This window comes from Myotis daubentonii, chromosome 18 (assembly GCF_963259705.1).
Source record: "Myotis daubentonii chromosome 18, mMyoDau2.1, whole genome shotgun sequence".
Lineage (NCBI taxonomy): Eukaryota > Metazoa > Chordata > Mammalia > Chiroptera > Vespertilionidae > Myotis > Myotis daubentonii.
Window position 1 is genome coordinate 16,429,420 of NC_081857.1, and position 27,908 is coordinate 16,457,327.

At 49.4% G+C, this 27,908-nt stretch overlaps 1 protein-coding gene across 6 annotated transcripts in view; it reads right to left on the minus strand.

Moving 5' to 3' along the window:
* PTPN14 (protein tyrosine phosphatase non-receptor type 14) overlaps nt 1-27,908 on the minus strand; it is a 148,976-nt gene that overhangs the window by 20,068 nt on the left and 101,000 nt on the right. For 5 of the 6 annotated variants that reach the window (XM_059674927.1, XM_059674932.1, XM_059674930.1 and 2 more), the window contains 11 exons: nt 24,592-24,659; nt 21,252-21,347; nt 20,280-20,350; nt 18,785-18,872; nt 15,368-15,456; nt 12,316-12,403; nt 11,329-11,411; nt 8,729-8,786; nt 6,767-6,845; nt 3,267-4,741; nt 287-430 (listed from right to left, as the gene is read on the minus strand). In XM_059674927.1, the coding sequence (XP_059530910.1) occupies nt 287-430; nt 3,267-4,741; nt 6,767-6,845; nt 8,729-8,786; nt 11,329-11,411; nt 12,316-12,403; nt 15,368-15,456; nt 18,785-18,872; nt 20,280-20,350; nt 21,252-21,347; nt 24,592-24,659 (2,339 nt within the window). The remainder of the gene's footprint in view (nt 1-286; nt 431-3,266; nt 4,742-6,766; nt 6,846-8,728; nt 8,787-11,328; nt 11,412-12,315; nt 12,404-15,367; nt 15,457-18,784; nt 18,873-20,279; nt 20,351-21,251; nt 21,348-24,591; nt 24,660-27,908) is intronic. The other variant, XM_059674933.1, reaches the window with a different exon arrangement.

Consider the following 27,908-nt stretch of genomic DNA (forward strand, 5'->3'; position numbering starts at 1 on the left):
GAGGACCGAAGAAAATGAGTGGCTTGACCCAGGCCCTATGGCCCGTTAGGGGCTTCAGGAGCCGGTCTCTCCGTCAGCCATCACCACGCCACCTTGACAAAGGAACAGTAGGTACTTGGTAGGGACCCATTTAATACAACACAGTCAGACTACGTCTTGCTAATCCCAACCTGAAGAATTGACTCATCCCATAAACCTCGGTGCTGGCATGTTCGGGCAAAGAGAGCGCTCAGGAATCCGAAGAGCACAGGGAATGAATCACATGCTTGACACGCCCAGGGCTTACCCTCTCGTCCATGAGAATCCGGGTGCCATCAACTCGGCCGTCTTCCCGCCCCGAGACCCGCGCCACCGAGAGGCCATTCAACGCTGCCAACATCAGAGGCCGCTTCTGCGCCTCCAGGCCTGCCATCTTCTGCTTCTCTAGATTCTTGTGGCAAGAAAAGGCATGTTCTCATTGTTTACAATACCGGGAGAATTCTGGAATGTGTTTTAATCTCCCCAAATCTGTAACTCCCCAGCCAAGGAATGCAGACAACCACCATTAGTAGGGCGAATTCAAACACAGCCTACCCATTAATTCCCACCGTGCCTGAGGAAGCCGTCCCTCCGGGACTCCTGCGCTCTTAGTTTAAAGCAGATGAATAAACGAACACACAACAAATAAGAGCAAAGACTGCGCACAGCCCGGCCGGTGTGGCTCAGTGGTTGAGTGTTGACCTATGAACCAGGAGGTCACGGTTCAATTGCTGGTCAGGGCACATGCCTGGGTTGTGGGCTTGATCCTCAGTGTGGGGCCTGTAGGAGGCAGTCAATCAATGATTTTCTCATCACTGATGTTTCTCTCTCTCGCTCTCCCGCTCTGAAATCAATAAAAACATATTTTTTAAAAATAAAGCATACATGCCGAAACCGGTTTGGCTCAGTGGATAGAGCGTCAGCCTGCGGACTGAAAGGTCCCGGGTTCGATTCCGGTCAAGGGCATGTACCTTGGTTGCGGGCACATCCCCAGTAGGAGATGTGCAGGAGGCAGCTGATCGATGTTTCTCTCTCATCAATGTTTCTAACTCTCTATCTCCCTTCCTCTCTGTAAAAAATCAATAAAATATATTTTTAAAAAAATAAAGCATACAAACAGATGAGTGTTACAGTTTGAGATTTTGATGCAAACAGAAGTGGAACCAATGTGCAGACTCTTCTGGCCACCACAGGTGAGGGGATCATCTTACCCTTGGTTTCTTTTCAAACCTTTTAGGTATTTTTTTCTTAGTCTATCATTTATAAATTTATTCCCCAGAGAGCAGTGTCTTGATAGAACCATGGGTGCAGAGGATGGCATCACACTCATCCCCTCAGTGCCCCCTGCAGTAGGAATGGAGCCCTGGTTTGTGAAGTTACGACACTTGCACCAGGGACTGGCCGACCCCTCAGACCTACAAACGGAGCTTCTCAGAGGAGGATTAACTGAGACCGCGTGAGAAGAGGACCCATGAATTTCAACAGTAGGGGCCAGAAAGAGGAGCGATGGAGACAGCAGGCCTGAGTCAACCATTCAACACACCAGCAGCTCCTGAGTTATGGAGAGCTGGCTGCAGGGCAAATTCTCACCATGCCTGTCCCCTCGGTTCCCATCGGGTGTAACTTTCTCATTGCTCTTACCCTGGAGAAGCCCAGGCAGCCTCCTCTTATCATCTATTCCTGAGAAGCCCAGCCAAAGCTGCCCATCGGTGCGGAGGGCAGAGAAGCATCTGAGATGTGGGGAGGAGGTTGGGGTTGTTTCTTCGTCAAAAGCCAGGTGCAGAACCACCTGGCACTGTCGCCATCGTGCCTGGCACACTGGTTTGCTGGAGAACCTCCTAAACCTGCTCTGAGGCCGGGACACCAGCCCGGGAGGAGTCCTTGAGCTCCTGAGTAGACAGGATTTGGGGAAAAGTTCGACGGGGAGAATGAAGTAGGGATGGGGTCACGATGATCCCCCTGGACGGGATGGGACAGCACGTGGGACACACAGCGGAAACCCCTGCTCCTTGGTGTCACGCCTGAAGCTCCCGGTAGGGAACCAGCGCCATGGGGTTGGCTGCAGGCTTTTGTTTAACACGGGTAACAAGGGAAGTGGAGGGATTTGACCAAAATGAGGCAACGGGACCGTGGAGGCATCAGGAAGTATCAAAGTGCAGACTGACAGGCTGAGCTGTGTTAAAGGGGCCGGGGGCCAAGAAGTGCCGAAAACAATTTTCTGCCAATAAATCACTTTTCCCAGCTGGGAAAGCTCTCCCCTGAGGCAGCCACACTCCATTTCCTCTCCCAGCCCACAGGTTGTACTGCCAGAGGCCCAAGCACATCTTTCACAACCTCCCTCTGGGTTTGCCCACCGTGGGAAGAGTTACACCTGGACCATGCCACGGATGGCCATCTGTGAGGCTGAAGATGCTCGAAGGTTTGAACGAAGTCATGAAGTCCTTGCGGATTAGATTCTGAACCCAGGAACTTGGCTTCCTTAAACATTGGCCCCTGACGGTTCTTTGCAAGTTGATTCCCACTATGTGTGTGTGTGTGTGTGTGTGTGTGTGCATGTGCACTCACATACATGTATCTGAATTCTTAATAGACTAACGTTAATGGGGAATTGCAGCTCAACAGTAAACTTCCAAGTTTACTGTAACTTTCTTGGCTCTGTGTTATTGAAAAAAAATCTGAAACTCAAGCTGACACGCTGCACGCATGCCGGTCAATATTGGCGAGCCATCCTGATATATAGATTCATAGATACAAAAAACTCTCAGGAGATGTTGTTCTTTTAATATCTAACTGGGGGGGGGGGGAGCTTTCCCCTGGGAAAAAATAACACACAAACAAAACACCAACAGGTGCAGAAAGGTGAGCTCCTGGCAGCTCACACAGTAAGTCGGATCCTGAATAAACAGCAAAATACTGGCCACGACCTCAACCTGAACACCACCCGCCTGGAACATCCTAACTCCATGACTGCACTTTGTACCAAGCGTACCCGTCGGCATTTGTGCAGGAGAATGGAAGATGTACTTGAAGGGGCAAGCACGAAGTTTTGTGAAAAATGCCACCTGTTTCGATGCCAAGTGACCCTCGACATCCCTACCCTGCCCCTGAACGCGCCTCCCACCTTCTTCAGTGTCTGCGACAGGTGCTCCCGCTGTGAACTTTCTCAGGGACAAGGAGCAGAGGAGGCTGTGGGGGAGACCAGCGTGTGAACTGTCCCCCCAAATGGCCCGGGAGGGGAGGACACTTACCCGGATCATCATCTCTCTTTCTATAATGCTGTCCTCCAGGGAAAACATTTCGGACACCGGCCTCTCCTTCACGGGCTCCTTCTTGACCCGCTCCTTCACGCTCGTCAGGTCGGGCTCCGAGATGGACGGCCCGAGGGAGGACCCGTTGACGGCCAGCTGGTCGGCTCGGGAGACGCTGACGGCCTTGGCCGGCCCGTGTCTCAGCACCCGGGCTCTGGCGATGGCCGGGGGGACGCTGACCTGGTCTTGCCTCAGCGCCCCGTTGCTGACACTCTTCCTGGGGCCGGGGTACTCGGGCGGGGGCTTCTTGGGGATCCGCGCTAAGGCCGCCTGCAGCTGGGCGCTGTACTCCATGTTCTGGCGCAGCCCGGGGATCCGGGGCGCCGGTGCCGCGGGCTCCTCCTCCTCCTCGCTCTCACTGCTGTGGATCAGCATCGTGGCGTCCGAGAAGGTCTTCTTGTGGTGATACTGGGGCAGCTGGGGGACCTCGTGGCCCCCGGGCACCTCCTTGGGGGGCCCCTGCTCCCGGAGCGTGTTGCGGCGAGCCATGGGGATGTTGAGGGACTTGAGCGTCATGGCCTCCATGCCCCGCACCATGCTGCTCATCACCTCCAGGCTGTGGCGCTTGTTCACCGTGCCGTGGTGCTTGCTGGCCGTGAGCGGCTCGCTCACCTCCTGCAGGGACTGGTGCACCACCGGGGCGCTGTCCTCCTGGAAGGTCTTCACCGACAGCTGCACTTTGCGGGTCACCAGGTCGGGGCTGCTGCCGCTGACGTACTTGTGGCGGTGGCTGGCCAGGTCCGGGGTGCTGGTGGCGGGGCGGGGCCGCGGGTAGGGGGGCGGCGGCCTGAAGAGATGGTTTTTGAGCATATGGGCCGTGTTGTAGCCGTGCGTGCCCTGCAGCTGCATGTTGGCCAGCTCCGGGGTGCTCACCGTGTGGGAGATGGCGCTGGCCCCCGGCTTGCTGGGCACCGAGTTATTCTTTGGGTTTATCTGGTCGGACGGACCCACCAGTTTGCCGCCGTAGCCCCCCTGCGGCCCATAGGGGACAGTGTAGGGGTGCCTCTCCCGCATCTCGGGCTGGCTGTACACCAGGTCCTCCGGCTGGTTGTAGGCATGCGTGTTGAGGATGTTGAGGTTCCGCAGGGACTGGCTCTGGCTGTCCGTGTGCACGACCCCCCTCTTCATCTGGCGCATGACCGTGTCGTAATCGGGGGTCGGCCGGTACGACGGCACGATGATGGCGCTGTGCCGGTGGCTAGGGATGTAGTCGGCCCGCATGATGTCACTCCCGGGGATGCTGAGGTTGGAAGAGACGGGCGACGCCTGGATGAAGCTCTGGGAGCAGTTCAGGGAGTTGATGCTGTGGACGCTGCACACGCTCCCGTTGGTGATGGTGCCGTTCAAATAATTTAAGTCCAGGCTGTTGTGGGAGTTGCAGTAGAAGGCATCTTCGTTCCCATGGAAGATGCTGTCTGCAAAGGTCAAAGAAAGGCCCGTGAACCACCACGCCATCCTGCTTCGGTCAAGTCACAGCTTAGGTTATGTGACATTTGACCTAAAGAAGTCCTAGCAAGGGCACACCCACGGGCTCCACCCACATTCCATCAAATCTGGACATTGCTTGAATGAGATGCCAATATACAGAAGGGACATTCTAAAGCATCCTGAGAAGGAAAAGCTAATCTAAACAAAGAAAGCAATGAACGTTTGAATAGATGGTCCCTTGGTAAGTTCTCGATTTTGCCATGAGCGTTGAAATCAGGCAGGAAGTGTGGCCTCCGTTAGGGGTGACCTGTTCTCTTGTTCAGGGGTCCGCTTCAGGAAGGCTCTCTGGGCCAAGAAGCCAAGAGCTTGAACCGGTTCGTACGCCATAAGTGTCTATAGACATAAGCGGCGGACCTTTTTCCATTAAATTCAAAATACCGTGGCAGTTAACCAGTTAACAGGGCAATAGATCTGAAGTTACTGAGTACGTGGAACTGATCTACAATGAGAAAGGTCCCTTTACCAACCAGAGGGACTGCTAAGCCAACATAAAGACACAAGACAGATAATGTAGCCCGGAGGTCAGCAGGCAAGGCCAACACCTAACCAGCAATCAAGTGAGGGCAACATTGGAACCAAGAGTTCTCCCAGCTACTGCCGAACACTCTCCCCTAGACCTGATCTCACCAGCGAGCCCAGGCCACATGAAACTTAATCATGGCTTAAGGAGGTACCTAACGAGTTCGAACATAGAAAGTAAGAACCATTTCAGGCATCCAACGTTCCTTACACACACACACCCCAGGGAGGCAACTTCTTGCCACTTTTCTGTGAGCAAACTACATGCATGACTCACCCCACAGATGTAAGCATGAGCCAAGCAGAGAAACAAAGGCAGAAAAGGTGGCTGTAAATGCTCAGCCGCTGAGGAGGAGGGGTGTGGTCACAGACCAGGTGGGATGAAACAGTCAAGATAAACCAGGCGACCAGAGAGACAAAGGCTGCATTTCTCTGCCTCTACTGGTAGGTGGGGTCTGGTGCCTGCCCAGGGAAGCAGGGTTACTGTGCTAGTCTGCTTAAACACAGTAATGTTTTATTACATTAGATAGTCTCTTAATTATCTTAGTTTTCATGCACACACTGACAGTGCAGAGACATTAAAAATAGCCAGCATAGGATAATGTAGAAAGGCATTTTCCATTTCACACTGTCAATATTCAACATCTAATGCCATCCCTTCTTTGAGATGCAGGTGGTGTCACGATCAAGAGCACCGGCTTGAGGGTCAAGACACTGATTTTCGTATCCAAGGCCCTCCAATACCCTCCTGCATCCCAATCCTCTATTTGTAAATTGGAAATAATAGTAATCCCTATCTCATCTCCTAGGTTTATTTTGAGGATTATTGAAGGTACTGAGAACAGTGCCGAAGGAGAGGACTTCCTCTATAAATGTTAATTATTATTATTACAATAATTATTGGAATGGTTTCCCCCCCCACACACACATATTTTGCATGAGTTAAAAGAGAGGAATATAACAGATTTCCTTTATAAGTGCTGGGAGAGAGGGGCTGGCAGGACAGACGGGAAGCAACAGCTAATGTGAAAGACTGAGATTATTTGTATATTTCTTTCAATTGTTCTGGATGCCTGTATTCTCTGTCCACCTGAAAACCTGACCGACGGTGACGGGCTTTGTGATACCGGCAGTGAGGGTCAGGGGTACCCTCGTGGGCTTTGCTGCCACTCCCTCTTCTCTACGGAGGAGAAGAGAACCCTGCTCGCTGCCTTCTCCAGCTCCCTTTTGCAGCCAATTCTGGGGCAATTCCTCTCTCAGGGGTAAACGATAGTCTATGCTTTTCACAAATCGAAGCTGCTGCTTGCTGCCATTCAGGCAATGACAATATTAAAATTGAAAGCATCAGTATCCTCTTTTTAAAAAGTCTTCTTTACTGCTTCCCTGGCCTCAACCGTTCACCCGAAGAAAGGAAAATGGCAAGCCAGCGTTACCTTGCGAAGTGTGTGTTTCCGAGTAGTGTTCTCCACACTGGACGTGCATGGGAGGCAAGATGTACGGCTGCTGCCGGGGCTGAAACAGAGAACAGCACAGGTGGGTGGGCCTCTCACAAAGGGCCCTCCGCTGCCACGGAGAGCCAGCCGAACACACAACAGTCCCCGGTGTCTGCAGGGGAGCAGGCTGGGGCTGCTCTGCCGTCTACCCCTGGCCCACCCCTCTTCTCCTCCGTACCCCCTCCTCATCCCTAAGTCAGGACTGAAGAAATAAGATGGCTGGTTCAAGGTGAGAAAGACAAAGAGGCTACAATTAACATGAACATATCTATTTATAATCTATTTTCTAATACACTTGCAAAGCTCCCAATGCCTCTTTTTAATAGGACAAAAGTTTATATGTGAGTAAAATACATTAACAATGGCTAGGACATGCTGGGTTATCCAGAGAAGTTTTAGTGTGACCAAAGAAACCCACTCTCTCCAAGAAACAAATTGCTTTTTTTCTCTAAGTACACGAGACCAATACTGATCTACAAATGACAGTCATCGTTGGTGCTTTTTAATCTTATTTCTCAATTACAGTTTACATTCAATATCATTTTGTATTAGTTTCAGGTGTACGCACAGTGGTTGGACCGTCATATCAGGGGGAACACTGTGTAAAGTACATGATGCCTTTCTTTAAGGAATAACACAGAACACATGTATTATTATGGTCCACGTAAGAAGTAATGAGAATAAGGGTGCACCCTGTTTCATTCTGTTCAAAACTGGCTCCCTCCTGGAGCCGTGAACTCCTACACATCATCACAGCTGCACCTATGACCCAGTTCACAGCGCCACAGCAACCTCGAAGAGGGACAGGGTAGTATTGGGCTGGGCCCAATTGCAAACTGATGTAAAAATCAGAACTGTGATCCACAACAATGAGCATGTAGTTCTTGGGACCACATATTGGCCTTCCCATTGCAGAACCAAATGTACAGAATCCAACCATCTACCATCTACCCCTGCAGTGAAGAATCTTTTCCCAAAGACTCTTAAAAATGGCCATTCAGACTCAGTCTGAATAACTTCCATCTGCAGAGGATGGTAAAACTTTTAAAGAACAACAACAAAAAAAACAAACAATGCTAGACGAATTTAATATTTGGGGAGCCAGCAAAGGAAATAAAATCAATCATATGTTGCTCATGTGATTCAGAGCAAGTCATTTAATCTCAGTAGGTCTTAGCTTCCTGTCAATCAAATCAAGCCCTTCCCTCGCCCTACCACAAACATGATCCATTTTATTTTTATTCTAGAGGCCCAACACACGGAATTCGTGCAAGGGGCTCAGCACTTGCAGCCCCTCGCAGCCCCGGCTTCCTCTGGAAGGTCGTCTGGACAGTCGTCCAAATGAATGGTCGTTTGGCTGTTCAGTCTAATTAGCATATTAGCTCTTGCACATCAATGTTTCTCTCTCTCCCTCTGTCTCTCTGTCTCTGTCTCTCTTCTTTCCTCTCTCTCTTTAAAAAAAAAAATTAGTAAAAAACCTGAAAAGCATTTTCTGATTAGTTTATTAAGCTCTATCTATGGCAATGAATACAGAAGAAACTATGGAGCTGATATCTAAAGACATGCCTACATGTAACAAGCAAAAACGGTGATAAAACAGATGAGAACAAGTGGACTGAAACAGCAGGTTACATGCTGAAGGAACATGGTCTCATCCCCCAGAATAAGACTTACTCATGGGCTGAACCTTCAGCCACACTTAGAGAAGTGATGGACATGATGGGGACAATGGGGCAAACGGATATGCGTCACACCTACTTGGAAGACCTACACCCTTCTGCATTCTCACCTGACCTCACCTGCCATAATGCACCAATCACCTCTCCTCTCAAATCAGCAACAAAAGGACACTCCATCCCCAGCACACAGACTACTTTTGATTGCTGAATATTTTATACATACCAGAGAGGATCGGCTCCAGGTGGGCTGGCGTCTGATGGGGGGTGGAGAATTTGATTGTCTACATAAAAAGGTGAAAAGTAAGAATGGTTATTATTTCCTAGATACAAGGCAGACAAGAGAGGGAGACAAGGGGAAAGGAAACAGGATGGTAAGATTCGCAGCAAAACATAAATATTATTTCTGGGTGGTTAACACTAAGAACAATTACGATTCCCTTTTTTATTCTTTTCTGTATTTTCAAAATGTTTGGAACATAATGTACTTTTACAAAAAGTTTTACAAAGCACTGTTAGAAGAGCAAGGCTTATTTCTACAGAAACATTATGAGGGAAATACGAAAAGCAGACATTTTGCCATTATTACATGGATTTTTAAAAATTGTATTTTTTTGTCCCTTTGTAGATGTGTAAACTCTTTCATAATAAAAAAGAACAAAAATATTTTTAAATGCTGTCAGTAAAATGAAAAAATAAAAATCCAAAATAAATATTTTTGAGGTATCAAGGTATTTTTCATTAAGATCAGACGTATTGCAAATATTCATCTAATCAGATCCTTTCCAGACTGAGACTCAACATGATTTTTTAAAAATGTAGACTAAAAATGAGCGGGGACTAAGAATATCATCAAACTCTTCAGAACTGGAATATAAAAGGTGCCTTTGAGAAACAAGTCCCAAATTCCAGAATTACAATTTCCACTGTCCTCAATGAAAAATGCAATTCTTTAAAAGCAAAAAAAAACAACAACAAAAAAAACCCAGGACACGTAGAGTTGGCCATCAAGCTAAAATTCTTCAATTTAAAGCACTCTCTTTAGTCTGATATTGATGGAAACAATATAGTAATATTGGACTTTATTTAACTGGCCAAATACATTATTATTAGAACCTTCTCTCTCTCTCCTCTACATTTTTCATCCCCAAGTCAAGATATATGGGAGCCACTCTCCGGGCTGTATCGGAGCTGACAAGCAGTAACTGTGAGAGAGGAAACAATATCAATGGCGGTCTTTTAGAAGTCAGAGAGTGGAGAAGGATGCTGTTACGATGATGCTAGTTTCGTAAAACTACAGAGGGATGTCCCAGGTTGAGACTCTGCAGCTATACTCAGAATGTACTGTGTATGTGGGTGTGTGGGTGTGTACTTTTAAGAGAGGCCCAGTTTTTATCAGATATGAAGTGAGGAACCTCCCATAACTGGTCAGGAAGAAGAAAGGAATGGTTATTAACCAAAGTAGAAAGGGAAAACACAATTTCTTTAGCTTTCAGTCTAATATGTGATGTTTGCCGATATCCTAAGAGAAGATCACAGAAGAAATACAAATAATCAGTAAATTTTATAGTAAATCCGCTTGCTGAGAAATGGTCAAACCAGAATTTTATTACAGGACAATTCACTTCTCCGCATATTTTGTAATTCACCCCACAGAAGCTGACTATAGGACTCTTGTTAATGTCCAGGACAACCCCCGCAAATGAACGGCTACAGCAAAGAAGATCTGCAAAAAAAAAAAAAGAGCTAGCGGGGATCCCTGCCCCAGAGAAGAGCGAGTGTGCGCATGTGGCCTGGGAGGTAGCTCTGGCTGCGTCCTTTGCAGCTCTTTGGTCAACGCTCCTCTGATTTACATTTGCAAACTTGGCTGGCAGATCTGACACTACCACTACACTTCCAGACCCTGACAGCGGCCAATGGCAGCAACTGCTGTGAGAGAGCGTGCCTGGTGCAGGGAAAAGAGTCTGCAGGCCCCAGTAATGCAGCCGCCGTGTCAGGACCACCCTCGCACGCCCTGGGATGTGTCCACTGGGGCAGTGGAAAGACAGTCCTTCTCTTGCATTTACATCCCTGACGTTCTTTGAAACGAAATTAAACACGTTGGGCGCCCCGACCGCGGACGTACTCTGCCGAGAAGCAACCTTTTGAAGGCAATCAAGGGAAAGGCAACACGAGCGTGAGCCCCAGCACGCGGTCTCCAAGGTCAGGTCACATTTAAGTTCCCTCATCAGACTCCCTTTATCATCTTTATTTCCAAATTAAATGTAAAACACACACGCGGATGGGTGACATCCATTAGTGTCCTCCAAGTCCTCCTCTAATTACCCTGGCCCCTCATTTACAGGGAGATGCCATGACCCACAGGCACACGCGGGGTTGCCCAACTGTGTCAGCGAAGCGGGGCCGAGGATGACAGGCGCGTCTTCTCTTTCAAGCGGGCTCGTCACTGTGTCACACGCTTCTGAACCTCCTCCGCGTCTGACACGAAGGGGCGCCCTGGCAAATTGGGAAGAGCTCAGCTCCTCCAAACTCATCGCAGAGCTTGGAAAGGCACTAATGGCAACAGTGGGCTGAGCCATCCAGGCAGTCCAACACTCACAGTCAATTTGTGAATTACGTGCTCTCTGGGCACAGGCACTAACTACACCACACGGTCCTCATCATTAGCGCGCTCTCGGGCCCGCCTGGCGTGAACGCGCTCCTTTAGCTTCCACAAGGAATGAGGGGGAGGGAGGGAGTGGGAAAAGCCATCTACAACATCCCCAAAGCACATGCACTGAATCGGCCAAACCGTCCATCCAGAGGGCAGACGGAACGCTTACTTACTCGGTGCAGATTTTGTTTTGTTTGTAAAACTTGTGCCGGGTAGCGAACAACCGAGAGATATACTTGGCATTTTCAATATCATCCTTGGAAAAGAGAGAGAAAAAACACACACAAACATTCCTTTGATGATATACGCATTTGACAAGGACTCCCTAAACTGGGACTCGTCCCTTCCTCCCTTCCTGCCAATCACAAAGTAACACCCTGAGCCATACGCCAACGTGCTGAAGATTCAGTGGCAGCCACGGGCATGACGCCCATCAAAGGACAACAAGACAGGACTGTCTGCTAAAGAATCCTTTGTGCCCAAGGCCTTGGGGGCACGGTGATGAACTGGCATGTTTTCACATAATTCCAAACTAAGTGCTCTAAAAATGAATGAATGGCCCTCTCTGGTTTGGCAGAGTGGCTAGAGCATCGGCCTATGGACTGAAGGGCCCCAGGTTCCACTCCGGTCAAGGGCAGATGCCCGGGTTGTGGGCTCAGTCTCCAAAAGGGGGCGTGCAGGAGGCAGCCAATCGATGACTCTTTCTCAACATTGATGTTTCCATCTCTCACTCCCTCTCCCTTCCTCTCGCTCAGCTGACTTCAGACAAGGTTGGGCGATGCTGGGAAAGAAAACCCAGGTCAGCCAGCAAAAGAAAATGCCAGGCAACAGAATCAGAGGTTGCTTGATGAGGGCTGTAACTAGAGTGCTGAGGAACCTGGCCTGCCAGACAGACAGTGCGATCCATCACACAGCAGGCAGGGGGAGGAACCCCAATCCGAGAGTCAAACCTCCGCTTGGAAAGCAGGCGTTTTGAATGTGAAATCACTACCATTATCCTGGAGTGAGGAATGACAGCACTGGGCCCAGGGCTGGGAGTTTCGGTTCCACAGAATATGTATTCATTCGCTCCAGGTACGGAGAGCAAGGAAGGACACTACGAGTTGAGAAGTGAAGGGGCGAGCTGCCGGCCGGACCCTGCCTGCGTGCGCCTTGCTTACCGTGTGGAAGAGCACAGTCTCTTCCTTGTTGATGAGCTCCACCAGAATGGTCGACTTGTTATGAGTGATATTCCCCATGTCGTTCCACCTGCGCAAAACAAAGGCAACCGTGTTGGCCCCCAAGACAGTCCATGCGTTGATGAATCCTCACAGGCGGGTCCCTGGCTGATTTTATAAATGATGACGTAGCTATATTTTCAAAAGCAAAATGTGCCTTCTCTCAAGGCCGAGAGTATAGAAAGTGCAACCCGAATCTATTGAAATAGCTAAAAACTCCTATGCAAACAATATCTAGATACTGTTGTCTAGTAGGGGGGACATTTGCAAGGGACTTCTGCTGCCTTGTTAGTCCCAGTTCCAAACCGACAAAGGATCTCCCGTGATCCTGGCTTTAAATGACGGAGGAACACGTTATTGGGAAGTCCAATGTTCCCGGAATCCAGGCGAAGAATCCACGTGGATTCTGTGCTGTCATGTACATTACTGACACATCACCTAGAAAACATGCCTGGGAGGCAAGTATTTAATGTGCCTACATTTTTGTGAACTACACACACACACTCCTTCTCTTTCCTCATGAAGACCTTATCTAAAGGGTGATACACAGCAATAACCACCAGACAAGGGGAGGTAAGCTACTGCTTCCCATTCTACTTGGAGCCCATTTCTAACCGGCTCTCACTACTGCCTACCCTTCACCCTGTGCCCCAACCTGTAACTCCTGCCCACTGACTGCGCTCCATCGCGCTTTTCCTGGACACACTTCCCCCTCTGCCTGGATGATCCAGGTAACTCAGCTCAGGAGTCACCTTCTCTCGGCAGCCCTTCCTCATCCCCAACCCCCCACAGGCTAGGAAAGAGCCTGGTGTCGCCCTCTCCCGGTGACCACGTTGCATCATGACTGCTCACTTCTGTGACTAGCTCCCTGATGAAACCAAACTAGACCATAAGCTCCATGCCCCGGGTAGATTCTGCTTTCCGCATCTCTGTATTCCAAGCACGGAGCCGCGTACCTGGCACACAGCAGGCGCTCAATGTTTGCTGAAAGCACTGAACGTAATAATATTGCCTCCCATCTGTACAGAGTACGGTTCCTTGATCAACTCTCTACGGTAGACAAGGCAGCTATTATTGCTTCTAGTTTGGTGATGAGGCAATTTAGACGCGTGTGAGTACATGACTTAGCCACACTCACTCTGCTCACCAGGGATGGGTGACTTCTATACCTGTGGCTTCCAGATGTTCCTCCAGTCACCTTTCCCTGGCACCAGTACCAACTGTGTTTATGTACATCTGCTGGGGCCATACCGGCTCCAGGTGCTCAGCGTGGCTGTCTGCCAACCTACAATCCCATCAGATCACATCTATCCGGACACAAAGCTATATGCTTCTCAGTGAAGGTCTCTAGAGAAGAGAGTATTTGGTTTCCTCTGGCTCCATTCCTTCAAGTCCACTGCCAAAACTCCGAATCCACTCCTCACTCCACCATAGGACTTCACCTATGGCCTGATTCGCGTGGCATTATCGCAGAAATAAATTCCCACCTTGTGAGGAGTGTCATGATAAGTACTAAAGGAAGCGGTCTGGAAGCAGTTCCCAAGGAGACTGAACACATCCTGTGTGTGGCTTGTGATCAGCCAACTTTCAAATTGCTGTTTTTTCTTCTATTTAACCTCACTAGCTATAAGGCAAGACTTGTCTACGTCTCCAGGCTCAAGGGAAAAAAATAAAAATAAAGCATTGATTTAGCTATGCAGAACTCAGCACCACTATCTTTAAGTGAGCACTCAGCGAGTATTGGAAAGTTTCCAGTTCAATAGAGTCTTTATTCTCTCGTGCTACGGAGAACTGTGTGGGACCAAATACCTGGATAGCTTTAGATATGCGTCAAATGTTATAGGTACAACTCTGCGCATATTTCTATATTTTACTCAATTAATTTATAATTTCTTGTCGGTGTATGGGGTTGACTAAGTATACCCAAAAATCAAATTTACTCAGTAGCCCCACAGATCTCTCTCCGTACTCATGCTTCAGTGATGTCTCTAATCAAAGAGCAAGAGAAAATAAAGGACAACAGTAATGGCAGAGTGGAGACCTAGGGGGACAAAAAGCCTGTTAGGGAGCCTTTGGTAGGAAAAGTGTCTCAAAATGACCAGCGGCAACCGCTGACCCAGAGAGCAGGTGGCTGGCCCAGGCTTATCTCCAGGGCTTCCATAGAATATTTATTCTCTATGTGTTTCCCTCCAAGACCTTCTTGGATCCTCTACCCTAGTGCACAGCTATGCCCGCCAGAGGCACACACACGAAAGCTGTTCTTCCAAAAAATAACAGGCCACATGTCTTCCCTTGTAAATAAAAGCGAGCATGCGATTGTTTCAGATTGTTGACTAACATGGGATCTATGGATACAAAGCAAGCTCACTGGCATGTCATTGAGGGGACACTCGGACATGCCCCTATATTAGTTCTACACATGTGACATGGGAAAGAGAGTTAAAGGGTCAAAACAGTAAAAAGTCCCAACGTCCTTTAATTTGTAACAAATCGGTTGCTTTTTGAAAACACACCTTCATAACTAACCCTCTTTTGTGAATCTAGAAACTAGTTAGCGCTCTTCTAGCACCTGTGGTTAGGACAAGGGGAAACAGTCAGTCTGAACGGAATGACTGGTCATGGAGATTCCAGCAAAGGGAACCAGCAAGAGACAACTGGAGAGCCTGTCTCCAAACAGACTCTTAAAATTTAGTTCCCATTCTCCTGGGTCAGTGGGGTTCAATAATGCACTTCCTGGGTCAGGTGGGAAAAAGGCCTCCCCCCGCCCCGCGCCACCCCACTCCCAAACAGGCCTCCAGAAAAAGTGAGATAAGACTCCCCATCACCACTTAAATCCCACAGAGGGCTGATCTCAACTGAGTTGAGAAGAGCTCAGCGCTGATCAACAGTGGGATCCAATCATTTGAATAACTTTTCTATGTAGTGGGTTTTTGTCTAGTTCCTCAATGAAATAAAAGACAAGGGGGGGAGAAGGGGAGAAAGCAAATAAGACTACCTGTGTATTACAGCTTGTCTTCCAATTCTGTTTCTCACGAAAATCCCCATAAAGAAAATGCCCAGGTGCACACTGTTTCCATGATTGTCCTGTAGGAGATCAAGGGAAGATAGCGGTGATGAAACAGATGCCCAGCGGTCCAGCAGCACCCAGCACTGGGCCTCAGCCACCCCTGGGGACCACGCCCCGTTTCTCGCCCAGAAATCAAATGAGTCGCAGCAGCATCACGGCAATCAGGCAACTAGATCCTGAAGGGATGCCCCACTGCACATCCTAACGTACGAGGTATACATTTTTCTCAATCCGTCACCACACCTTTCCTGTTCAAAATAATTTTAGGGTTTTCCTCAGATTTGTTGGCAGTTCAGATGTTCTCTTTTGCGAACATCTATGAATATCGATGTTTACCCTGGTTTCTGTTTTCTAGACTAAAATTATACATGCACATAGCTTGATTATATATGCACGTTACATACATGCAATGATATATGTACATAATTGGAAGAACTGAATATGCTTTAGAGCTTGTTTAAAAGAAGCCAACAGCAGGCCTGGATGGACCCACAGTTTCCTCTCCCTTGGAGACACCAACTTACATCAACTAACGCCCTAGTGTGTATCCTATATGAACCCACTAAGCTTGGCTTTTTCCTTCAGAACCTCACATTTATCAGTTCTGGGAAGTTTTCTCAAATTACTACTTCATGGTCCCTGTTTACTCCCTGTAGAACTCCTATTATTCAGATGTTGGACATCCTGCGCTGGCCCTCTAAGTTTATCTTCTGCCTCCCACGTCCCGTTGCTTTGTTTTTTGGTGAGATTTTCTGAATTTTATCTTCTTACCTATTACAGTTTCCATTTCTGATATCACATTTTTAATTTCTGAGATGTTTTATTTTCTTTTTAAAAGCAATCTATTCCTATAAAGAGGTAATACGTGTGTGTGTGTGTGTGTGTGTGTGTGTGTGTGTGTGTGTGTTTGACAGGATGGTATTTTGGTCAGAGGGGTCTTCGTCCTACAGAATCTCTGTCTTCTAGGCTTTGCTCTCACCGTGTTGGCCACTGGGGTTCCTATTAGGGCATCGTGTAGGGTGATGCTTCACTATCTATTCACAGTCCAGCGTGGGATGCTAAACGCTGGTGGAGAGCTTTGTGAACATGGAAGAGGCACGCGGACTGTGGCTTCACTGCATATAATCTGCTTGGCCCCATGTCCCCTCCCAGTGATCTCTTCTCAACCCACCTCCCAAAGCTAACACTGAACAGGAGTCTTCGAACCGGGATGGAGAAAGGTGAGACCCTGCTGGCGGCCAAAGCAGAAAGAGTCAGGAGAGAAACAACTGGGAAGGAAAAGGGGGCCTTGTCAGTATGAGAAATGAGGAGGGAAGTTATACGACAGGAAAACATGTGGGAGAAGAAGGCAGGTGACGTGGAGACATGGGGAGAAAGGACAATCCTGGGGAAAGCTGCTCCGGGCACTCTGCCAACAGATGGGCCAGAGCCTGGTGGGGACGGGGACCCAGGAAGAGCCGATGACAGGATGGGAAAAGCTCAGAACGGACGCCTGAGGCACTGCACTGCGCAGAACCGCAGGGCTCGACCTTGAACTTCGCCAAGGACCAAGGCTCCAGACTCTGACTCATGCCACAGCACCCTCCCCATGCCCATGTGCTCTGACTGTACAGGAGCTACTGAGGCAGCCGCCACACCTGTGTCTGTGGAGAGGCAGGCAGACCTGCTGGGAGCCGGACTCATCCTCCTCCAGCCTCGAGCATCTTTAAGGAGCCACTCATGGAAAAGTCCTCTCTAAACGGAAATGTCCTCCCCTTGGACGCCATCACAGGGTTTTATACTTTCCTTGGTCAATGGGACCTGCATGAACCCGCAGGGACTGCCTCCCCACAGTCTGTCCCTGTGTTCTGTCCTGTCTGCTGGCCCAGTCTCAGCGCTGACCACGTCCCTGCCCCCACTGGTACGGCGGACCCGCCCCTCCTCCGCGGGCTGCCAGGAATCCTGTGGTGTGTAGGTGGTCCCCTTAGTCATGCACAGAAATGTGGGGGGAAAGGAAAGAGGAAAAAGAAGCCCAGCTCGTTGACGCCCACGGGCAGTGAGTCAGCAATGCCTGTCTGCCCGCTCAGGGTAAGGTACGGTGTCCCCTTGGGCTTCGCCCACTAAGGAACATACTAGAAAGTGCATCAGAGCCAAGCACAGTGGATTCCACACACTATCTCCACTGCCCCTCCCTCCCACAATTCAGCAGCACTGAAATCAGAACAGGCAAGTGACCACCACGACAAAACCCCCGACTCCCAGGGACTGGAAGTCAGTTTTCTGGAAGTGGAGAACAGCTTACTCTATTTCCGTGACCCAGGGCATCCTGACTAGATGGGCTGCTGAAATGTAAGTGGGATGCAGATGGCGTCTAAGGCATTATGGCAAGGAAAATGGGTTCCAGCCCCACGAAGGGCGGCCATGAGAGAAGCAAAAGAAAATTAAACACATCTGAAAAGGAGCCATTTAGCCCTTTCCACAAGCTGCGGCCACCCCGCTCCATTCTGCTTGATGCACACGGGCCGTTCTCATTACGGCAAATTGCAAACGCGCAGCAGAGGGGGGACGGAACACTTATAAAACAGCCAGCGGAGCCAGCCTGGAGCGAAATGTTTATACCGAAATGGCAGGCGTCTCCCAAACTGCTGACACGTGCCAGTTGCTTTAGGTTTCTGATACAAAAACGCCATCTTTTGCAAAGCTGGTCAGCAGAGAGAGGAAAACGAGTTTGGCTTATGGGCTCAGCTGTGTAAACGCCCTGTGCACCATGACCTCCCCTGCGCACCCCCCGCCCCCCGCAACCACACCCACTTCAGGAGGTAGATTTTTTTTTTTGAAAAGGAGGTGACATGCTGTCACAGTTTCCTGTGCACGGTTTCCAGAGAACACCAGGGGGTCTGGACACCCACAATGGAGGCTCTCTCGGACAGGAGAAAGCATGGGTGCATTAAGGACGCCTGAAACCATGGGTATCAGCTTAAAGAAGAGGAGAGGGAATCCGGATGGGGAAGAGACCTGGGGGGGAGGGTCTTTATTAAGGCACATGCGACCTTAGCTCCTTGTCCCGGGTAAGACTGGATATGGGCCTTGCCCCCTTCGCTGTGCAGGATGGGCTGTGTTTGGTACTCACTCATAGCATGTAAATGAGATATTCTTCTCCTGAAACCCATCCAATCAAAACCTCTCAGTTACAAAAAAAAAATTAAAAAAAAAAATCCGCTTTAGTAACGTAAACGGGACTTGCCAACTAATGCCACGTGGCAGAGAGAAAGCCAGGCCGTTCTGCCTGCTACTATCAACACCGGTTTCCCAAATGCCTGTGCCCTTCTCAGAAGGCTGACGCACGGCCAGGCCAGCGGACGCTACCTTCACGGGGAAGATTTCCTGTCCGAATCCATCCAGGCGCTCCACTTCGTTGATGTACAGAAGCTCAGCCTCGGCTGGCAGGATTCCACTGCGGTCAAGAGGCACGGAAGGAGGAAACGGTTAAGGGAGATCCTGCCCTCCCCGTGGCACATTCCAGAGCTGGGGTTTAGCTGCAGTTCTGGGAAGAGCAACCACCACCCACCCAACCGTGAGGGCAGGTGCATTACGTGATGCATTAACATAGTCCCCAGGAGTCTGTATTCACCAGGGACTAGTAAGAGGAAGGTGAAGTATGCAGTGAAGAGCCGCAGCCCCTGTAAAGCCTAAATCACTATTCCAGACATCCCTAAGAATAATGCTGCTTGCTTCAAAAAAAAGCTTTTCTCCCACCTGGGGGGAAAAAAATCACAGCTATTAAAAAGGAAAAAGGAAAAAAACAATAAAAAGTTTATGAGGCCCTGGCTGGTTTGGCTCAGTGGATAGAGCATCAGCCTGCGGAATGAAGGGTCCCAGGTTCAATTCCAGCCAAGGGCGCATGCCTGGGTTGCGGGCTTTATCCCCAGCGGGGGATGTGCAGAAGGCAGCCAATCAATGATTCTCTCCCATCGTTGATATTTCTATCTCTCTTTCCCTCTCCCTTCCTCCCTGAAATCAATAAAGATATTTTTTTTTAAAAAAAAGTTTATGAGGATGGCATTTTGGGAGCCAAGCGGCCAAGAGGAGAGACCCTAGAACCCCTGCCTGGGTCCTCTGAGGTCGGAGGGAAGGACACGGTTTTCCATCGTTCCCAAAGCGCCCCAAGCGCTCAGGACCTCCTCACTTTAAAGGCGCCCTCCTCTCCCCTGTGATGTTGACTTTCCCACCCAAAGGAGCTCTCTTCCGTCTTCACTCCTAGTGCAGGCCAGCACCAGGCTTCCCAGGCCGGGCAACAGGTTTGTTTGTTTTTTGTTTTTGTTTTTTAGGAAGGCTCCAGAGAGGAACTCTCCAGGCCACCAATTCCACATCTGTGCAGGCTTGCTGGCATGGAAGAAAAGTGGGGGGGGGGGGGGGGGGGCCGGGTGGCTCAGTGGCTGAGCATCGACCTGTGAACCAGGAGTTCACTGGTTCTACTCCCTGTTAGAGCACATGCCTGGCCCCAGGAGGAGTACGCAGGAGGCAGCGGATCAACGATGCCCTCTCATCATCAATGTTTCTATCTCTCTCTCCCTCTCCCCTACTTTCTGAAATCAAATAATTTTTTTTTTTAAAAAAAAAAAGGAGAAAGAGATAAGAAAACAAAGGGGAGGGAGTGGGGAAGAGAGAGGGAGGGGGGAAGAGAGGGAGGGAGGACAAGTAGCCCAGTCTACACACACCTCTGGGAGCAGAGCTGACTCGGGCTGGAAGACATAAAACTTGTGGACTCAGGCCAGGGGTGGGGTAGGGGCCAAAAGCCTCCTGCCGTGGACAGGACAGCGGCTGGCACTGGGCCCAGCCGGCAGCCTCCTGCCTCACTTACCTGTGGGCTTTGTGCTCTTGGGCCACCTTCTGTGTCAGCTCCTCCAGAACAGCCTCTTCCAGGGCCAAATCCTATGAAAACAGACGGCAGCAAAGGTCATTTAGCATCCTGCTTCCAGCGTCGCCAGACGTCTCATTCGCCTCCCTTCCCCCGTCTCCCCTCTACTGCTTCCCACTCAAAGTTGTAGTTTTCAGGACTGGGGGTTCCTGATTACTCTTCTAACATTCTCTCCATTATAACTCAGACTATTTTAAGGCACATTTAGGGTTGCCACGTAAACGCTGTAGGGTCCAGGAATAGCTCTTTTTTCATTAATGTTCTTCTTCCCTACCAGACTCACTTTGATTAAAAACTAGAAGCCTGGTGCATGACATTCATGCATTGGAGGCAGGGGGCGGGGGTGGGGGAGTCCCTCAGCCTGGCCTGCACCCTCTCGCACTCCGGGACCTCGAGCGCAGCAGCGAGGCAGGAGCCTCTCCCACCTCCATGGCAGCACTAGGAGCAGCGAGTCTATGGGAGCACACTGACCACCAGGGGGCAGCTCTTGTGTTGAGCATCTGTGCCCTGGTGGTCAGTGCACGTCATAGCGACCAGTCATTTCGGTCTATTTGCATATTAGGGTTTTATTATATAGGATGCTTTCTAAGTATTTACATGTTTTTAACCAAGGCAGATGAGTGTCCAGGCCATCATCCCATCAAAAGCTAAGCTAGGAAGGGACTGTGCCTGGCCTTTCTGTCCACCACCACCACCAGCAAACCAAGTCAGAGCCACCTGCTCATCCCGAGGTTCCCTGATGGAGCCTTGGGTGCCAAAGAGGCCAGGACAGCTAACATGCCTCAAGGGAACTCTGGAAGATAACAGCTGAGCGCCGGCCAGCTGGTGTCCCGGCTGGTGTCCCGACCTACTGAAACCCAGGCCCCTAGGACGCGTGGTGAGCCAGCTCCCATGGGATTAGAGCTGATTACTCACATCTCTTCCCAGCTCCCCTCCAACGCTGGAGGGAGCATTTACAGGGCTTGTTAAACATTCACCAGCGACGCCTTGTCTGCGATGGAGAGATGAAGTCTGGAGGAGTAAATCCCAGACAGGGAGCCCAGGGCAATCGGTTCCTGAGACACCGACAGGCAGTGATTCTAGAGCTTGTGGGGTCTGGGGAGGCTCAAGTGGTGGGGCCTGGGGAGGCTCAAGCTATGGGTCCAGCTGCCTCCACCCTTCCCAGCACCGAGGAGGGCACAGATGTGCACCACCCCCCTCTGGGTTCCAGAGGGGGCGTCAGAAGGGGCCATAGGCTGTGTGATCTGGTGAGGCCCTCTGGGGCTCCTGCAAATACTGGGGGTGGGGGTTTGTGGGCGATGTTTAGGCAGAAAACCTCCCTGATTCTAATATACCACTTACATAAAGATCACCTCCAACTGAATAACTCTGCATCGATGAAACACGAACCCCAAAAAGGTACCCCTCAAAACTATCTCAAATGATGAAAGTGCGACAACCCAGCATTTTCAGAGCTGAGGCATGGCAGCATGACCATCTCCTGGAAATTTAGCTCTGCAGATGCTCGTGAGAAACCTCAGAGAAGGGAAGTTCTTATTTTTGATGTGTTAACTGGTTAATTTACTGTTTCCTGTTTAGCCATCCACTGAATTGACTCCAGACTAGGGTAAGCAACAAGGCTCCGCATTTCCAGTTTTACGCTGTGGAAACACAAAGACACCACATGGCTTAGCTTTAGCTCTGTGTGTGCATCTGGGCACTGAGCGGCAGGAGCAGCCCCCTCCTAATTTTGGGAAGCTAGTAAGAGGCATGAGGCAACAGAATAAAATAAAGAAAGATTAAGTGAAGATCAAAAAGGGCTCCATTGAACCTCCGCTTCCTTCTTTGAAAGAAGGACACGTCCACAGGTACCCTCCGCTATTGTGCTCACTCAACGGCCTCCGCCTGGGCCCCGGCCTCCCTGAGGGGTGGGCCCGCACCAATGACAAATGGCCGCGTGCATGCCCGTACACAGCCGCACACCTGTGGAGCGCCCTTGTGTACTTAACTTTGTTCTTTTCTCCGCTGCAGAAATGCCATTTGACAAATTCGGTGACTCTCTCAGATCAAACACAGCCATTCATCCCATCTGCCCTCCCCCACCAAAAGGAATGCATTCTTCGCTTTGAAAGCTCCGGTGGAACCAAGCGGGAAGTTTACAACCTGCCGTGGCTCCCCATGGCCTGCTCAATTAGGTCAACACCTGGGCCTGGCATTCAGGCCACTTCCCTGGGACCCAGCCTGCCCTCCCAGGCCTCCTCTCCCAAGGGCTCAGGGCGCAGGCAAACCCCCCTTTAACATCTCCGCTCGCACTGGGGCCGACCCTTCCTGGGAGAACCAGCCTGGCCCATCACATCGCATCACATCCTGGGAAAGGTCACCCCGGCCTTCAGGACCCCTCTCGGCCATCACTCCCATGTCAGCTTTTCCTCCTCTGGGCCACCTCTCCCGCTCTGTGTCTCTCATGGAGCCCTCGCCTCGTCTGCCTACGACTTCCTTACAGTGATTTAAACCCATCGCGTGCCCTGACTATGGCTGATAACTGCAGCCTAACTTCTCCTAAAACCTTTGTCACCAGACACCCGACTTTCTCCCCGATGCCACAACCGGTGAGAAGCCAAGTTCTCCCGTTTTACTTCTAAAATCTCTCTCTTGCTTTACTTTCTTGGTTTTATCTTCACTGCCCACACCTAATCCCTATCTCTTGCCAGGAACACAACAGGTTCTCAACTAACCTGGTCCCACGAACGGTCTCGCTGGTCTACACCAGCAGCTCTCCAATTCAGGGTCTGCAGCCCCTGGATGGCGCCCACACGGTCTCATTCCTCAGATGCTTCGGTCTCACCTGCCACCTTCAGGTCCCCTCCTGCACCCCTGCCTGACAGTTCGACTGGCCAGCTGACTCTGGTCCTTGTCTCTGTCTAGGCCATTCCTTGCTCCCCTCCTCTCTGCAATCCTGCCCGTCCCTTAAGATGCAGCTCATGCAGCCCTCTCCCCCCACATAAAACCCTGATGTACTTCAATACACTTGACTTTGCCTTTGGATTTTGCAAACTCCTGATTGACTCAACCGCTCTGTCTGCCCGAGAACAGGCACTGTTTCTTGTATAACTTCATCCCCAGGGATTAGTTACCCCGGTCAGTGCTTTGGGCCAAACAGTGAATCCGAACAGTAAGTGCTGACTGATTATGATTTCCACTCAGAGCCACACGCGGGACTGGGCAGAGACCCTCGCTAGCAGGGCTCCTCTGCGGTCTTAATCCTGCCTCCTTAAAACTCTTCTCATTTACCCCAAAGCTTCCAAAACACAGACCATCAAAAATTCCCCAGCGATGAAAACCTAGCCTCCCCTAATGTGACCCAGGAACAGACATTTTATTTCACAACTCATTCAACGAGCTGGTATGAGCACAGGCCAAAGGCCAGACGACAGTGGACAAGACAGAGAATGTTCCAGGTTGAGGACCATGGAGCTGACATTCTAGCTGGAGACAGAGACAGGGGGAAAGAGAGAGGGAGGGAGGGGAAGAGGAGGAGGAGGAAGAAGAGGAGAGGGATGGAAGGAGAGGGGGAGAGGGAGAGGGAGAGGGAAAGGGACAGGGATGGAAGGAGAGGGATGGAAAAAGAGGATGGAAAGAGAGGGAGAGGGGGAGGGGAAGGAGAGGGGGAGAAGGAGGGGGAGAGGAGGGGGAAGGGAGGGGGAGGAGGAAGGGGAGGGGAGGGATGGAAGAAGAGGGAGAGGGAGAAGCCGTTCAGATACTGAGATCTCTGAAGTACACACACCAAAGGTGATCTAGCAGGATGTGGCTTGTGGCTGAAGTGCATCACGCAGGTGGTCAGGGACAAAAAAGTCCTGTCTAAGGAGGAGGTATTTCAATCAAGACCCGAATGACAAGTCACAGGAATATCGGGCAGAGCATTCCAGGCAGAGGGACCCACGTACACCGATCTGGTTTGGGAGTAAGTTCCATGTGTCCAGGAAGGCAGAGGCCATGGCATCAGCAGTAGCAGCGGTGGCACTGGCAGGTAGTGGTGGTGGCTGTGTGTGTGTGGGGGGGGGGGGCAGGGAGAGGGGGCAGAGAAGTGCCTTGAGGAGGCGGAAAGAGGCATCTTTCCTTTTTCATCGTTTTATAAACCTTGTCCATACTCCATACATTCATGGACTCTCCTCCCCAGGAAATGAGTGTGTGTCAAATAGCATGAGATTCCCAAAGGAAAGAATTAAACATCCAAAGAAGGTAGAAAATTAATTGCGAAAAAGGACATTACACTTACCATAGGAAACAGCACATATTCTCTGAGGAAATCTTGAGAATCAAACTGGTTATAGTCTCCAAAATCAGCTGAAAAGAAGAGAAGGGGGACGAGGGATAATTTCACTTTTTATATGAAATGAAAGATGGAAGAAAACAGGGTGCACGTATCACCACATTTATTCTTCCCGCATCATCCTATTTCTGCACTATTACGGAAAAAAACAACAACACAGTGCCGAGATGTGCTTGATACTGTTGCTACGTTTACCCAGCAATACTGGGAATGCCAGCGTGTGCGCACTGCTTGGCGATTTTCTAGAAAGAATGGGAAAATTTGAAAGTGGTTCTTAAGCTATTTTAAAACTTACACCCAAACCTATATTTATCTTCTAGTTAAATATGCATCAACACAGCCCGTCAGAATATGTGCCAAGGGGACTTTCTAACGCAGGGTTCGTTTGGGCAACTGAAGAGCCAAGCCCATCTCTAGCTCCTCATACACATTTGCAGCTGGAAATTCCCACCGTAAATCACCCTTGGCAAGCACCCTTGCAAATCCTGACACCTCCTACTAAACATCTTCACAGGCTGCAAGATGCCAAAAATTCTGTTTTGTTCTGTTTTCATCTCACGGTGCTATGTCTGAGCCCATGCAAAAGGCACACAGTGAGCCTGTATCACAGATCTATAAACCTCTTGCTTCTAGTCCCACCTACTCTCCAAAAAAACCCAAAACAGAATGAAAGCAGCATGAAATTTTCTTTCATGTAAAAGATTTAACATCAGGTACCAATGGATGCAGGTAACTTCAAGGTAACAAGAGACAGAGAACGCCAGGATCCACACAGAAGGTCAGGGGAGAAGCACTGCCCAGAAGGGGTGGGTGGGAGGGAAGAGCTCACAGAACTTGTAAGCATATCTACATAACCCATGGACACAGACAATAGTGTGGCGAAGGCCTGGGGCGAGGGGGCAGCGGTGGCTAGAAGGGGTCAATGATGGGAAAAGAGGAGGCTATGTAATACTTTCAACAATAAAGATCTTTTAATAAAAATTAGAATCCTATGATTCTAAATTTAAAAAAAGAATAAATCTGTAAGTCTCTTACTTCTAATTCCACTTACTCTCCAAAAAAAAGAGAAAAAAAATTAAAGTAGCATGAAATGTAATTTCACGTAAAAGATTTAGCATCAGGTAGACGTGGAGTAGGTCACTGTAAGGTAACAAGAGACAGAGAAGGCCAGCGGAGAGGCACTGCCCAGAAGGGGCAGGTGGGTGGGAAGAGATCAACCACAGAACTTGCAGGCATATGTGCATAACCCAGGACACAGACAACAGTGTGGTGAAGGCCTGGGGTGGGGGCAGGCTAGAAGGGGCCAATGCAGGGAAAGGAGGACATAGAGGAGAAGCACTGCCCAGACACGTAACTGATCACAACCACGGGAGGCCTCCAGGAAGAGCAAAGACCACGTGCTCTGCCTGTGTTCACGTTTGGCCATCAGTGATCGTATTTCATGCTGACATATCTCTACCGATGTGTCTTCCTAACTGCCCAGTCAGGCTCTCAGGAAAGTGATTTACAAACATTACACCCAGAGCAGCTTTTATCAGAAGGGAGAGGAGCCAAGGAGAAGGTTCACCAACTTCCTTCAGCCTAAAAGCTATCACCAGGGCCTTCACAAACCCAGGATACCCGCAATGAGCCCCGTGACTGAAGAGTGAGAGGAGGGGCCCTAGCTGGTTTGGCTCAGTGGATAGAGCATCAGCCCATGGATTGAAGGATCCTGGGTTCGGTTCCAGTCAAGGGCACATACCTTGGTTGCAGGCTTGACCCCCGGCCTTGGTTGGGGCATGTGTGGGAGATAACCAATCAATGTGTCTCTCTCACATCAATGTTTCTCTCTCTCTGTCTCTCCCCCTCCCTTCCACTCTCTCTAAAAAAAATCAATGGAAACATATCCTCAGGTGAGGATTAACAACAACATTAAAGAGTAAGAGAGGTGAAAAGAAAGGGGAGAAAATTAACAGAAAGGAAAGCTTTTTAAAAGGAGAAAGAACGAATGTGAAGATGAGGCACATACTGGACCTTCTCTCTCTTCTCCCTGTGAAGGGTGTCTTTTTCCATTATTTCGTGATTTCCTGTTATAGCCACTGATTGTTCTGTTACACTGTTCTGGGCACTGTTCCTTCCTTTTCCGGTCTTTAAGTGGAGAGATGGGATACAGCATGTCCTCTGTCCTTCCATCCACAGGCTAACAATTGTACAGCCAACAGACACCACTAACCTGCTACCACCCCGAAGGAAAGAGGTCAAGGGAAGGCTGCCTCTGTAGACATTTCAGAGCCCAAAAGATTCAACTGCAGTTCAGAGTTTGGGATGGGAAGTCCCGTTCACAGCTTCTAAAATAACAGCCCACACAGCAAGGATGGGCAGGCTTACATTTGGACATTAAATGATTTTAAAGTAAATGACTGAAAGGAAAACACATTTCTCTCCAAAAATTGTATCTTTATCTTGTGGTGGTGGTTTTTTCAATCCTTAACCTGAGGATATTTTTCCATTGATTTTTAGAGAGAGTGGAAGAGAGAGAGAGAGAGACAGAAATATCGATTGATGTGGGAGAAACACATCGATTGGTTGCCTCCTACACACACCCCAACCAGGGCCCAGGCTGGGAGAAGTCTGCAACCGAGGTACATGCCCTTGACCAGAATCGAACCCGGGACCTTTCAGTATGCAGGCCGATGCTCTATCCAATGAGCCAAACTGGCTAGGGCTGTATCTTGTGTTTAATATGACTCAAGATAATTAAGCTATTACTCAATAATGAGTAGAAATACATGTAAAAAATTATGTAACATCTGTTATATAAACATATGTAAAAAATAAATATAACAACTTAGAGATGATAAAAAAATAGCTCTCTGATAAATTTAAGTGGGACAGGTCGAAAGATAAATTTAGTCCCATACACGTTTGCAGTTTCATATTACAGCTGTGCATTTTCAATTTCTCTCTTTAACTGTAAAGGAATACATTAGACTATGCCGTTTAAAGCTCTCACACTTGAAACGGATGTGGAAGTCACACAGCCATCGCATTGAGCCACAAAATATGACCACATTGGGCAGTGGAATGATTCTGAGAAAATGTTCCACAAACCCTGAAATGCAGCTTTAATTAAAGGCAGGATGAAAGCTGCTATTCTTTCATAAAAACACTGAGATTATACAAGCAGTAGCCATTTGCCTACAGCCCTGAGAGAGCCACCATCCTGCCACAAAAATCACTTACTCTGCATCTTTAACTTATGCTATCACAAAATGAAAAGGGAG